The 15,155-nt window shown below is 47.6% G+C and overlaps 1 protein-coding gene across 2 annotated transcripts in view; it reads left to right on the forward strand.

Moving 5' to 3' along the window:
• Window positions 1–15,155, forward strand: part of PBX1 (PBX homeobox 1) — a 131,858-nt gene that overhangs the window by 96,599 nt on the left and 20,104 nt on the right. For both annotated transcript variants that reach the window (XM_074546425.1, XM_074546426.1), the window contains exons 3-6: window positions 4,963–5,207; window positions 9,032–9,222; window positions 11,459–11,594; window positions 14,609–14,768. In XM_074546425.1, the coding sequence (XP_074402526.1) occupies window positions 4,963–5,207; window positions 9,032–9,222; window positions 11,459–11,594; window positions 14,609–14,768 (732 nt within the window). The remainder of the gene's footprint in view (window positions 1–4,962; window positions 5,208–9,031; window positions 9,223–11,458; window positions 11,595–14,608; window positions 14,769–15,155) is intronic.

The following is a 15,155-nucleotide window of genomic DNA, read 5'->3' on the forward strand; positions in this document are numbered from 1 at the left end:
TGTGTGCTCTGGTTGTGTCAGAGCTGCCTGCAGAAAGAGCCCAGCCCCAGCTGAGCACAGGCACCTTTCAGGAATTGTGCAGAGTGATAAGGTCAGAGAGAATCTTAACCAGCCAGTCACAGAAATTCTGCAGGACTGTGCTTTTGAGTGCTGAAGTCAGCAGAGAACCAAGCTGGCTCTGGGGGTGCGATTCCTTCATCATCACAACCTGGGTTGGCATCTTGTGTCCCCACACACCCTCTTGTGAGGGGCTGTATGGAGTCTGACCCTGCTTCCCACATCTCCTCAGCTTGAAGACACTGACCACCTGGATAAATTGCCCTTTCTAGAAGAAAGATGGAGCTGGAAGGTCCTTTGCTGTTGTCACTGCTAAGCCACAGTCTCCTGCTTAGCTTCTGCCATCACCCCCAGCATGTTTAATTGCCTTTGTCACATAGTTCTGTCTCTGTTGCCTGCACACCTCTAATTTGGAGGGTTTGGAAGGGCTGGAGAGGAAAGAGTTGCTAAATGGAAGTGTTTTGGTATGGCTTGGAGAAGAGAAGATGACTGTGTGCTCAGCTCCTGTGCTTTTCAGATTCCTCTGGAAAAATGCTCCAGAAAAGTGAAGTAAATAAGGTAGGGCATGGTGTCATGGATACCAGAGGAGTCTGGTGCCCTCCTTGGTGGATTTCTTAGGTGATTCACAGCCCCAGGCCATCCCTAGAGTGGTGTCTGTTCCAAAGGTGACTGCCAAGGGCTCTTGCCCTGCTCTGGCTGTACCTCAGACTGTGTGACCTGAGGGGACACCAGGCACAGTGCCAATCTGTGGGGACATGTGGGGTGCTGGCTGCTCATCTCATATGAGATAGAGCTGGCTGCTCTGCAAATGCTCCTTGGAGACGTTGTGGGAAGCATCTTGGAGCATCTGGATGCTCTGGTGGCTCAAGGCACCTTCCATCCTGTGTCCCTGAATCTCAGGGCAGGCACAGAGCCAAGGAGCTGCTTTTGCCTTTGTCCCCTCACCTGCTTCTCTGAGGTCAATCCTGCCACACCACAGAGCCAGCCCAGGGATGTCCTCTGAACCCTGGGGCTGGGATCCCTTCCTCCAGAGGGGAGAAGGAGCAAGTGTGGGAGCTGGGAGCCATTTTCCAGCTGCTGGAATGGGTCTCTGACCCTGGTGGTGACCATGCCTGGACCACAGGCTGGTGGCTCCATGGTCCCCAGGTGCTCCTGCTGCTGCCCTCAGGGATGGTGACGCTGTGACAGCCACATTCCAGCTGGGGGACAGGGCATGTGCCTTGGGTTTGCTTTTAAAACACACCCATATATATATAAAACACACGTATATCTATGTATATATATACCTTTTTTTTTTTTCTTTTTTTCTTTTTTTTTTTCTTTTTTTTTTTGTTGAGTGTATATATTTACATCTAAAAACGCATTTTGATCAGCAGGGGACCTGGGTGAGGGCTGAGCACCATCTAGTGGCAAGCACCACAGCTCCAGAGGCTGCCAAGCCAGCAGGAAATCAGCCAAGGACAGAGTCTTGCAGGAATTCTCCTCCCCCCCGGCTGCCAATCGCTATCTTTCTTTTTGTTCTTCCTTTTTTCCCCATTTTCTTTAATCAGGACCAGCAAATGGGGGTCCTGAGGATGCTGGGTGCCTACATCCTATAGCCCCTTGGACCACTGAGGACCCTTCTGCTCCATTTATTCTGATTTAATTTGGTAGGAGAGCAGAGTTCTTTTGCCACCAGCTGCCTGGGCACTACAGATTGGGTGCTGCCAAACCCATCCCAAACTCCTCATCCCATCACAGGGAGCAGTTTGGAGGCTGGGAGCTTCCAAGGATCCCAGGCATCCTGGCAGGAGCCATGGGTCCAGCACTGGGAAGATAAAAAAGGAGCTTTTAAATAATCATTTTGTCTTCTCCTCGGCTGAGCACAGCCTTTCAGGGGTAAATAAGCAGCATCAGTCCTGCTTAGACACCTTGGCCTTTCCATTTATTTACTCCCAGGCTTTATTGTGAGTGAGCAACCAAGCCCAGGCTGTGGGGGACACGTCTCCTGCACTGGGTGCTGCTCTGTGTGTGTGGCACAGCAATAAAGCAACGAGGAATACACAGCACTTTTCATCAGGAAGCAGCTCTCTAAACATAAACTAATTAATCACTCGTGCCTACCTGTCAGGTCAATGATTCCTGAGATTTTTAATCTAAAAATATTTCCCTTTTGAAATCCAGATGCGCCTGTTTTGGCAACTCCGCTTTTGATTTGTTTATTTGAGGTGTTTTTTGATTTTTTTTTTTATTTTTAACCTGTGTTGCTTTCTTTCTGTATTTAGGCTTTTGATGTGCTTTAATTGACTGATTTTTATTTTATTTTTTTGTCCTGGAAGAATAGGAGTTTATTCTCTTTATTTTCATGGCAAGTCTCTCTCCCTGCTGCATCCTGTCACTTTTCCTCTTCTCTTTTTAAGCGATTTGGCTACTTTTGCCTCATATTTCAGTTTATGGACCATAGACCCCAAACCATTTTCTTGATGAAATCTGTCCTCTCCCTTGGATCTATTTATCATGGCTGGGTGCCATGGGAAGCCTCCCGTGGTGGGGGGAGATGCTGGTCCTGTCTCCTGAGGGCTCAGCTTCAAATTTGGCACTCTGCCCTCATTCCTCCATATAGAAATGATCCTCCCTAGCGTAGAATTATTTATTTTTAGTTCCAGTTTTACTGTTCTTAGGCTTTTTTTCTGCCCACCTTCCCACCTTTGTTGACGGTGCATATTCTAATCACCAAAAAATGCCAATAAATGCATGAATGAGTAACTGGTCCAAATGTATGAATAAAATAAAATTAAATGAATGAGTGAAATGTCCTGAAAATAGTAATTTCTATAGGCTTTGAGGCTTTTTAGAAAAGCTCTTTTTAGTCTTAACCAAACCTCTCAACAGGGTCTTTTACTACAATTTTATGCTGATAATAGCTGTATCTTTAACTTATTGCAGAGTAGGGAAGACCAAACCCGGTGGTTGATGGGGTTTTTTAGCTGCTGTGATTTTATTTCATGTTGCTAACAGATCTTCCCCTACTTTTTTATTTCAAATGACAGGAATAATCACTTGTTCTTGTTTGTGCCATGGGTTGGGAGGGAGTCAAATTCATCTCAGGTGTCAGCAGGCATGGCTTTATCAAAATCCACACAGCATTTCCCAGCTCTGGATGTGCAGAGTGTGTGCTTGTGGGGTGTGTGTGCTCAGAGCCTCTGTGCCAGATGAGATGGGGAAATACCATTGTTTTCCCTCAGGAAATGCCCTTTTTTGTTCACTCATCAAGGGTTTGTTTTATTTATGTTGTTTATTGTGCAGCTGTGCATGTGGAAATCTCACATTATTATTCCATTTTCAGACACAGACCTTGGAGGGGGACACAGGGGTAGCACATAGGGCACCTCCATTTTTCAGACGTGGGACATCCCAAGCTGTTGGGTTGTTTTTCCAGGAAAGCCCTCACAGGATAACTTTACTTGGAACAGTAATTTAGACAGGGAGCAAAAGATGGGAGGAAGATTCTTTTTTTTGAAAAGTCACTTTGGGAGGATTAATTCACCATTGCTCCTTTTCTCAGCATCACTGGAATGACTGGATTCTTAAAGAAAAGGCATTTTTCCAGGAGTAAATTTTATTTCATACATGTTTTTCACATGTTTCCAGTGCATGGCTAAAAGCATGGACTTCAAGCCCTCTCCACAGTCCATATTTCAGGATGTGAAAGCTGAGGCACAGCTGCCCTGGGCTCTGTGCATCTTTCTCTGCCACCAGGGATTGATGTGAATGACATGTTGGGTGACATGAGAAGACCCCTGAGCGAGATGGAATCAGGGCTACAGACTTCCCTTCCAAATTCCCATCTCATGCTTGAATCTGGATATGGTCCCTATTGCTTCTGGCAGCAAGCGTGGGTACATTTATTGGGTTTTTTTGGTTGCTGTTGCTGGGAGTTTTGCTGCTTGTTCCAGCAGAAAGCGTGGCTCTGTGGGCTAGCTCTGTGGTGAGCTCACTGCCAGCTCTGCCCTACTTCTGTCCTGTGGGAAGGAGGGGAAGGAGCAGGGAGAGGAGCAGGGAGCTGGAGTGCCAAGCAGTGATGAGTGATGCCAGGCTTGGTGCTGAGTACTTGGAGCATCAGGATTCCTGTTGGGGAACCTTTTGGGGAACTGTAGGAGCATAAGGGGGGGTCGGATGGTCGGGATGGATGGAGAGCAGAGATCTCTGCAGCCAGGGCTTGGAACCTGTGGTTTATTGCAAAGGGCCTGGGTGCAGGGCCCTGCTGGGAGCTGCAGCCACAGCTCAGAGCAGGCCTGAGAGAAGAGAGGGGAAGAGAGGGGGAGAGAGGGTGAAGAGGGTAAGAGAGCAAAAGGGTAAGAGAGTAAAAGGGTAAGAGAGCGAGGTTCCCGTTACAATACCATAAATCATCTTCTGTGCTGAATATTTCTCACTAACCAATCCAGTACAATATACAAATCCTATAGCATTTCCATACAGCCTATAAGAATCACTACATTACCATACTGTGTTACATTTTAAACCCTAAAAACTCCTCTTTGCACCCCTTCTGCCAAGCTGGCAGGGTCTGCTCTGACCCTTGGGCCTGGCTGCAAGCAGAGGGTGTTGTTTCATCACAAGGGGATTACCTTCAGCTGGCCACACCATTGTTTTCCAGTTGTTCAGTAACTGAGGCATCTCAAATTTTGCTTTCATTTTAATCTCACTTATAGTTTCTATACTCTCAAAATCTTTTGCCAGACAATCATATTTGTAAGGGTTTCCTGTTTCATCTTCTCCAACAGGAAGAGCCTGTTGGGGAACCTGTTGGGGAACCTGTTGGGAAGGGACAAAACCCCTGCTGACAGCGGTCAGTCCAACTTGATATGACGAATTAAAACCCAGGTGTGATTCAAGCTTTTCCTCTCTCTATTGTGTCTCCTGCAGTGCTGAGCATCCGGGGGGCGCAGGAGGAGGAGCCCACGGACCCGCAGCTGATGAGGTTAGACAACATGCTGCTGGCAGAGGGGGTGGCGGGCCCTGAGAAGGGAGGGGGCTCGGCTGCCGCTGCCGCCGCCGCCGCCGCGTCCGGAGGAGCCGGCTCCGACAACTCGGTGGAGCACTCGGACTACAGAGCCAAACTGTCCCAGATCAGACAGATCTACCACACGGAGCTGGAGAAGTATGAGCAGGTAACAGGCTCCTTCGTGGTGGGGCTGCTGGGGACGCAGAGTGGGTCTGCACGGCCTGGGTCACTGCTGACATTTGTTTTTAGGAAGCTCTGGGTGTTGGAGTGAGAACATGGTTTCTGTAGGGTTGGCAGGGTTGGGGTTTTATTCTGGGATGGATGTTGATCTAGGGTGACCCCAATGTAGGGAATAATGTGTTCTGACTCCTTGATTCAGAAGGCTGAACAATTGTTTTATTAATCTATACTATATTACACTAATACTATACTAAATTACATCCTAAAGAGATACTATACTAAAGAGTAGTATAGTATCTCTAGTATAGTATAGTATCTCTAAAGAGATACTAAAGAAAAACCTGTGACTGTCTGAGACAGCCAGGACACAGCTTTGACCCAGTTGGCCAAGGAATCAGAACCTTCACCGGTGTCCAATGAATAAATCACTTCGGGTAAATAATCTCCTTAACACATTCCACGTGTGCCAAACAGGAGCAGTGAATAGAGATGAGAATTGTTTTTTCTTCTCTGAGGATCTCACTGCCTTTCCCAGGAAAAATCACTGAGAAGTTGTGCCTGCTGCTCTCTGTGAAGAGAGCTGTGGCCACAGTTTGGGTTGCCCCTTGGATTTTCACTTTTCACTCCTCCCCTGATATCTTACCCAGAATTGGCCCTCTGAAGGAAAAGGCCTCTCTGATATGCTGGCCTCAATGATGACAACTGTCCAAGCAAGACTTGAATCAGAATCTTCCTTGAATATATTTTCTCCTTGAAAAGCTCTCTTTCCAGGGGAAAAAAGTATTTTTTCTTCTAGTAAATTACTGTTAAAAAAGAAAAACTGCTTAGATTATGGGCACAGCTATTGGTAACACTGACAATTCCATGAAGAGCTTTGCAGGTCAGTGCTCAAAACCAGTTCCTTTCAAGCGCTTCCAGATGTTTTGCAGACCTCTCTTGGCCACTGTGCACCTTGCCCTTGTGGTTTCTACCCCAGGGTTATGGTTTATGGATGTGAGCAAGAAGGCATCACCTCTTTGGGTGCAGGAGAGAGAAGCCTTTAGCCAGGCCCAGAGGGTGGGATGGGCCACATCTTTCCTTCTCACAACCCACTGAAGGAGTTTGGTTTTGCCACTGAGTGGTTCTGCTGATCCACCATCTCTGGTACCATCTCCCACATTCCTGCACCACCACGGCTCAGGTTTTTCCACCTCCTTCCCACTCTCTCCAATCCAGCTGTTGGGAGCTCAGCCCCTGGCTGCTGCTGGTCAGTACAGCAATCAGTGGTGATTTTGCCCTTAATGCTCTTTATTTCATGGCAAGAGGAGATGATCTGGAATTGCTGGGGTGTCTGAGAGCTCTGATAGCCAGCACTCATCCTGAGAGATGGGAGTCAGCAGCTGGAGCTGGCCTTGGGGGTGTCTCCTTGTTGGGTCTGAGCCATGGTGGGAATTCACCTTGGAAGGGTGGGGTAAGACATAGCAGGTCAAGGCCATGTCACCAGTCCACAAATCCAGTGTTTCTTGCCCCTGCCAGCCCCTTTTTCCCCATCATGGTGTGGGAGATGCAGATACTGTCCCCAGAGCAGCCACCCACATCCCAGGAGCCCCAAAGGCTTCTCCAGCCATCACTGTCCACTGGTTTTTGGGGCTTGGTGCTGGGAATCAGAGGATCCCATCATGCCACTGGGGTGCTCATGGGGATGAGGGAGAGGGAATTGAAGTGGCCTTGATCTCAAAATCCTCAAAATCCCCCCTCCTTGTCCCCTGGCTCCTCTCTGTGCCCTGTCCTCACGGCACAGCGTGGGGACAGCAGGAGCAGCCAGACAGTGCTGTGCCAGCAGCAGAATAATTGGGATTGTTACCTGCTTGCCCTTGTTTGTCAGGGCTCCTGCCTCTCTCAGGCTTTAATTATTATCCTTATTTACTCCTTGCCTGATGATGTGCCAAGAGCACGGAGCAGGGCTGTGTCTCTCTGGGAGCTGCTGCTGAGAAGCATAAGGGGCTCTGCAGGACACATGGTGGGGCTGTAGGAGGAGGGACAGTGGGTGAAAGGTGCATGGTCCTCCTCAGGTAAATGTATAGCTCCACCAGGAAAACAGTGGCTGGCACTTCTTCATGCTGTTTATGAATCCTAGGGCTTCATCTGCCCCAGCTCCATGCATGATCCCCCTGGGAGCAAAGAAATCAGTTTCTGTCTTTCCCAGCATGTTTGTTGAGAGTCTCTCACCCCCTGTGCTGGGCAGACCAGAGAGATTTCTCTCTCCCTGATGCCTATTTCAGGCTTAGCTAGAAACAGAGGGCAGATGAAGTTAAAAGGATAAGAGTGATATATTTAATGGAGGGCCTTCAGGTACAGAGCCTCCCCAAGGGGCTTACACCCAAATTGAACCATGTAATGAGTTTTTCAGACACATAAAAATTTAGTCTGTTTGCATATCAGGGGTTACTTCTCCAATTACAGCTTCAGGTGATGAAGTCAGATGCCCACAGTTTGCTATCCTCCCAATTCACTTTTGTTTATACTTTCTGGGGCCTGAGGCAGTGAGGTGTCCTTGAGTTTCAGGCCTCAGGAATTGTTTTGTCTGACCAAAATGTGAAGAGAGTTAACTAACACTCTGTATGGAGTTCAGAGTTATACACGGATGCAGTACAGGATCTGAAAAATACAAAAGCTAAAATCCTAAGGCATCATCCCCTGAGCTCAGCACGTTCTTGCTCTAAGCCTGCTCTGGAAAGCCCCAGCCAGCAAGGCCTGTGTGGGGCTATCAGTTGTTGGTTTTTCTGGGTTTGGATTGAAGCTACTTTTGAGATAGTAATTTGTGTTTATTATTTCTTATCAGTAAAACAGTCTCATTATTGTGAGTTGGGCAGCTTTTCATTAGAAGGCACAAAATGGCCAACAATCTCTTGTTACAAGGTCTCCTAAGACTAAACTATTATCCAATTAAGAACTCACACTTAGATTATTTTCACTTTTAACCCAACAAGTGATCCCACAGAGCCCACAATGGGGACTTTTCTGCCCAATTACAAAATGCCACTAAAACCCATGAAGAAGGAAGAAGCATGAAGAAGAAGCCCAGGATGACACCCTGTGCCCTCCATCTTGCTTCCATCCACAGCACACTAAAAATCCCAAACCCTCAATTTCTCACCCAGTGATACACCTGCACTGCTCTCTATAATCTATTTCACACTTTTGTAGATTCCAGTCTATCTTGAAGTCTGGGAAACTTTCTCCATGAATGAGGGTCAAAGTCACTGCTCCCCTGTGACAGTGTTCACAGGGGTCCTAGGATGAAGGAAGAGACGAGGATCTGACTCCATGTTTCAGAAAGCTTGATTTAATTTTTTATGATATATATTATATTAAAACTATACTAAAAGAATAGAAGAAAGGATTTCGTCAGAAGGCTAGCTAAGAATAGAAAAAGAAAGAATGATAACAAAGGTTTGTGGTTCAGACTCTCTGTCTGAGCCAGCTGACTGTGATTGGCCATTAATTACAAACATTTAATATGGGCCAATCACAGATGCACCTGTTGCATTCCACAGCAGATAATCTATGTTTACATTTTGTTCCTGAGGCCTCTCAGCTTCTCAGGAGGAAAAATCCTAAGGAAAGGATTTTTCATAGAAGATGTCTGTGACACTCCCCTGGGGGTCAAGACACCCCAGAGCAGACAGAGAAATATTCCCAGTGCCCTAAATTTCCACAGCAGCCTGCACTCCCATCTCCTCCCATAGCCACGCTGCCTCTGCCCTGTGCTCAACACCACCGAATGACCTTCCCATCCTGGGGTTTCTTTTGCTTTTCCTGCCGTGCCAGGCGTGCAACGAGTTCACCACGCACGTGATGAACCTGCTGCGCGAGCAGAGCCGGACCCGGCCCATCTCGCCCAAGGAGATCGAGCGCATGGTGAGCATCATCCACCGCAAGTTCAGCTCCATCCAGATGCAGCTGAAGCAGAGCACGTGCGAGGCCGTCATGATCCTGCGCTCGCGGTTCCTGGACGCACGGTGAGCCCACAACCCCACCAGACCTTCCTGCAGTGACCTTCGGGGTGGGAATCCATAAAATCAGAGGGGTTTGGGAAAGCTGGCCTCAGAGACAGCAGGGCTGGGATTGGAGCTAAGCAGTAGCCATGAGATTGGTCAGCAGGAAAATTATTTAAAAAGTAGAAAAGCAAGGACAAATAGAACAATGGTCTGTGTATTAACACTTGTCTAGAATAACTCCCTAAGCTACACAGAGAAGTTTATCTAGAGAGATATTAGGAAGTTTGAAGCTTAACAATAGAGCTCTGTGCCTTGTGTTTTAAGGCTTACAAGCAGGTGTTGTATTCAAAATAAGCAAACATTGTTTAACCAAAGGTATCTGTGCTAATTATAGTGGTTGGATGGAACTACTGTCAATGTGCTTTTGCTTTGTGTGATTGGTCAAAAAACTTTCAAAGGAAGTTGTAACATTAAATTCTTGGTCTGCTGCCTGAGATGTGAGCTTCTGGCATCTTCCCATTGTCATAACCACGGAATGAGACTGATGCTGGAAAATCAAAGAGCTCAAGGCACATTACACAGCAGCCCCATCCCATTCGTGATTTGTACACAGATCTCCAGCTGGGAGGTTTGTTGCCCAGGTTTGGTTGTGGAGTAAAATGAAGGCCCAGCTGAAGGGCTGTGTCTTGAGTGTCTTAGTTTGGAAAGACAGGAGTCTGCTAAAGAAGGCAGAAGCCTCCCCTGAAATGGAGAATGTAAAACCCCTCTCCCTCCAAATTGCTATAAATTTTAAATTAAGGGGCTCTCAGGCAAAAATATGGGAGCCGGAAATAACAGTTCTTCACTAGGGAATAAAATAAAAGGATAAAATAAACAATGAAACACTAGAACAATACTGACAGAGTCAGAACCCAGCCTGACACCCTGTGGGTCAGGGTGTTGGGGGCAGTCCCATTGGAATTGTGGCTCAGCCCTCCTGCAGTGTCAGGGGTGGTTCTGCTGGAGCAGGCATCCTGTAGAAAGGTGCAGTTTTCCTCTGAAGATCCAGTGGAAGAAGAGGCAGCTGCTGTTCCTCTGGGGAATCCAGTGGAGAAGCTGTGCTGGTGTTCCAGAATCTCCAGATTATATCTGGGTAGGAATGCTTGGCTCCTCCCTCTGGGTGGAGCATCTCCCAATGGGATATTATAGTTCTTGTCAGCCATGCAGTGACATTCAATAACGGTTATCAGCAGATGTTTCCCACCCCCAGAGTGTGTGGAAGAGATAAGGAAAACTTACCACTTAATAGAAGACAGCTGCCATACAGATGGTAGCAGAATACATCTTGCCTTGCAGTCTGGGACATTGAGCCAGAGGGGTTTTTGCCTTTTTTTTTGCCATGGTTTGGTTGAGGTGTCAGGGCATGGGTTGGACTCGATGATCTTGAAGGTCTCTTCCAACCCGTCATTCTGGGAATTCTGGGAATTCTTTATCCCTTAGTGGTCTGTGGCTCAGCAGGGGAGGGGACTGCAATTCAAAACACCCATGGGTGAGGCTCTTAGCTGAACCCTGAGAATTGCACATCCTGGTTTTGCTGTGGCAGAGGGAAATCCTGTGGCACGTTGCAACAAGCCTCTGTGGTGAAAACACGCACTTCAGTTAGGGATGAAAGTTTATCCTCCAGGCCATCCCATCCCCCCTAGATTCCCATTTTTTTTCCCACTGTTTTTATTGTCCCAGATTTTCAATTTGCTGTAAAATTATTTCATTTCCCAAGCTGGTTAGGTGCAGACTGCAGCTTGGGCTGTAGCTTGCTATGGGGAGGAGAGGCAGCCACACCAGGGGTACAAGAGATGGCAGACAGGTAATAATGCCTAGGTGTGAATGGAATAACTTCCCCAAGGATATATCCAGCTCTGCTTCCTCAGCACAGAGCTTTGCAGAGTAGCACTGTCTGTGGTCACGACAGCCAGGTGTCAGGAGTCACCTTCCCAGGTGGAGGAACTGCATGCCAGTTTTCAGACTCTGCTGTGAGCTGGAGGACACAGTGAGGAATTTGAGATGGAGACTTGCTTGCTTTGAGAGGTGCTGAAAGAGCTGTGCCAGCAAGGAGCAAATCAGAGCCTTCTGGCCACGGTTCTTGCCCTCCATGGAAGCACAGAGGGGAGGGAGGAAAGTGGGAAACTCAAGAGGATCTAAAATTGCATTCTATTTTTGCATCCCTGGCGCTCATTCTCTTTCCTTTTCCTTCTGTTTCCCACTCTTTCTTCACATGAAGGCGGAAGAGACGAAACTTCAACAAGCAAGCCACGGAAATCCTGAATGAGTATTTCTATTCCCATCTCAGCAACCCTTATCCCAGTGAGGAAGCCAAAGAAGAGCTAGCCAAGAAATGTGGCATCACAGTCTCACAGGTGAGAGAGCTCAAAGCCTGCACCAGTGGGAAACCTCAGCATGGGCAAGGGAATTCGAGACCTCAGACCAGTCAGCCATGTCCAGTGTTGAGCATTTAATCATTAAATCAATTTAGTGCAGGTTAGTGAGAGTGGGTGGGAGTGCAGATGGCACTTGCAGATTGAAGCCATGGATGGAAAAGGAAAGTCTGAGGGTGGATTTAGGAGGTATGAAGGCTCCATGGGGCTGTGTGTGCAGCCAAGGTGTGACAACCCAGAAATGATGTGGCAGCACCCAGAGGGCAAAGTCTCCTCAAGGAATTAGTGCTGACCTGGCCTGCAAGAAGAGCTTGTTTGATCTGAAAGTCCTTTCTTTAAGGGATTAAAAGCATCAGGAAGAGTTGTGCAGGTTTTGCCTGATGAGATAGACTGGACAAGTCCAGGTGGGAAGGATCTGGGTGCAGCAGGTACAGTTTGTGCTCAGGGAGGGTGGGATTTCTCAGGGTCATTTCTCTCAGTCATTACCCTTGTGCTGCAGATCGTGACATCTCCCTGACTTGCACATCCCTCAGAACAACAAAATGAATTATTTCCATATGTTCAAGGAAGCCACGTAGTTCCTGGAGTCTGTAGCTTTGACCTGGGAGCTGCTGTGATTTGTGAGGAGCACAGCCAGCCCTTGAAACATTCAGCCATACATTGCCCTTCTTTATTTCCTCTCCTTTTTGGAGCAGGCTGTGTGATTGAGAGCCAGTCTCTGTGGCCTGTGGTAGGCTTGTCCTCACATGAGCTTAGCAGCCCCTCTGGGCTCCCGTGGCATTCCCTGCCTTGGGCTGCTTCCCAGCCCCAGGCACGTGCCTGCTCGTCACTTGAGTAAGCTGCAGACAGCAGCAGCAGCATCTGGTGTCCTTGTGGGAGCGTGTATGCCTTCAGCAGGAGCAGCAGCATCCAGGGGAAGGTGTCATCACCGTGCTGAGTGCCTGCTGAGTGACTCCAGTTGCCTCCCCTGGGCTGCAAGACCCAAACGTTGCTTCTTCCCAGAGTTACCTACAGGAGACAGCACATATTGGCTTAAGGAAAGCTCCAGCTGTCCCAGTGCTTCCCCTCTCACTTCTAATTTATCTGTTCACACTTACAACTTCTCCTTTGCAAAGACAAAATGCCCAGGAGAAGTGCTGCACTTAGGAGGGGTTTTTGAGCCTGCTGTATCAAGGCTGCTTTGTGCCTGTCTCCAGGATCTGCCTCCCTTCTTCATCCAAATAAGGCAGAAACAAACACACATCCAGGTCTTGCTGAGACTAAGTGGGAACACAGGTCTCCAAGTAAGGCAGAAACAAGCACAGATCCAGGTCTGGTTCTGCTGAGACTAAGTGGGAACGCAGGTCCCATGAATGAATGTGTGCAAGTCCTGAGCAGGGTTGATCTGAACTCGGAGTCTGAGCAGATTAGGCAGGTGCTTCACAGATTTTAAAATGCAGATAGGTTGTGGTGGATGGATATTCCAACCTCCTGCCCTGTGGTGCTCAGAGTTCACCCAGGATGGGAAGAGCAGTCACCGTGTGGGAAGATCATGATGGAGCACATTGTCACTAGTGACAAAGCTGGACCAAGAAGTGGAATGGAGCTCCTTGCCAACAGCACCAGCTCCTGGTGGTGCCATCCAAATGTTGGCTCCCAGATCTGGGCTGGGTGCTGATCTGAGTATCTGCAGGGTATATTTTCTCTTTCCTGCTCTGCAGGGTTGGACACCTGTAGCTCAGTAGCCATTAAATTGGTGGATGAAGCCACTTCTGTGTGGAAGCTGCTGGATACTCTGATAAGCACTGCAGATAGAAAGCAGCATAGGAATAAAAGCTTATGGTCAGTTATCAGCACCAAACCCAAGCTTTCCCTAAGATAAGGAAGAAACCATGGGCTTCAAAGGATGAACATCCATTATTGTGTTCTGTGTCTTTGGCTCTTGCTCAGTTTATTTGGAAGCACTGATGTACTTGCTCACAGCAAGCAAAGGGAGAATGCCCTTGGAATCTCACTGAAGGGGTTGGTCTTGCTAGCTCAAGATTGCAGCTCCAAGCAATCCTAGGAGTGTTGGAACCTTTCAGGAGAGCTGCAGCATCCTGCTCATTTGCCCATTCCCTTTATCCTGATGAGCTCTCTGAAAGAAAGTCAGTAGCGGCTGGAAGTTGCCTTCTGCTTAGAGACCTGCACATAGGAAGGCATTACCCTGATTCTCTGTGTTCAGTGCTGTTGAAGGAGAAACTGAGAGATGCTTCTCAAGCTGTAGGGTTGAATCTTTCCCATGTCTGAAATATTCAGTGTGAGATAGTGCCCAGAAATGAACAGGAATATCATCAGCATGTCTCTGGGCAAACACAGTGGAAATGTCTTCCAGCCCTTCCCAAAGCACACACTTCTTTCCTGGGACCAAAGTTAGGTTTTAGGACAAGTCCTGTGCTCCTTCTGCCTCCTTCCCCTGAAGTTCCTGGCTCATGCTAAACCTTGCAAAGCCAAGCTCAGCTGGATGAAGAGCATCCACTTCTGGCTTTGTGCCCTGATTCCCCTCAGATGGATCAAAAGAGAGCTTTGCTGATGCTGAGGCAATTCTCTGTGTCACCCAGTCCCCAGCCAATTCTCTGATCAATCAGGGCATCTATCCCATCAAAGGGATAACTGAGGAGGAGGCAAATAAAAATTACACACACCTGTTCTCAAATTGTGCAACTTTGGGGTCATTTGACTTTGTTGTGTTTTTTTGAATCCATCTTAAGATTTTTGTGGGTGAGTCTGGTGGTTCCTGTGGATCATCCCATCTATAGCAGAAGCAGCTACACCCACACAAACCCAGTGCTCCCAAGGGGCTCCCATCACGTTTCCTGGGATTTGTGTGGCACACACAAGTGGAAGGTGCTGGGAAAACTGAGGGGGGAAAGAATCTGCACTGCTTAACCTGAACTAATCCACCTTCCTCACCCAGGTGTGCACTTGGCAGAGCTGAAACCTTAACTTGTCCTTGTCTTCTCTTGAACTCGCTCTAGGTATCAAACTGGTTTGGAAATAAGAGAATCCGGTACAAGAAGAACATAGGTAAATTTCAAGAGGAAGCCAATATTTATGCTGCCAAAACAGCTGTCACGGCTACCAACGTGTCAGCCCATGGAAGCCAGGCTAACTCACCCTCAACTCCCAATTCAGCTGGTTAGTTTTGATTTTTCTTGTATTTTGGGTTGCCAGTGTTTGGGTTTTTGTTTGTTCTCCCTCTCCCTCATTCTCTCTCTTGTTTTCTCCTTTTGGTTGTTTCAGCTTTTATTCTCTGGGTCTGGTTTGCTCACTTTTGTGGTCTTAAAAAAAAAAAAAAACAAAAAAGGGAAATGGGTTTAGTTTGGTGGATTTTTGGGGGGGATACTTTATTTTCTTTGCTTTCTTCTCCCTATCTTCTCCTTTTTTTCACTCTTCCCCTTCCGTGTTCTGTATTATGTTGGAAAAAAGGATGTGATTATACCTTGTGACTGGTGGTGCTGTGGTGGGGGTTATATGCATGGATGGTAAACACAAAACCAGAAAAGTGGTCCACAAACCATGGCT

The sequence above is a fragment of the Zonotrichia albicollis genome, chromosome 8 (assembly GCF_047830755.1).
Source record: "Zonotrichia albicollis isolate bZonAlb1 chromosome 8, bZonAlb1.hap1, whole genome shotgun sequence".
Lineage (NCBI taxonomy): Eukaryota > Metazoa > Chordata > Aves > Passeriformes > Passerellidae > Zonotrichia > Zonotrichia albicollis.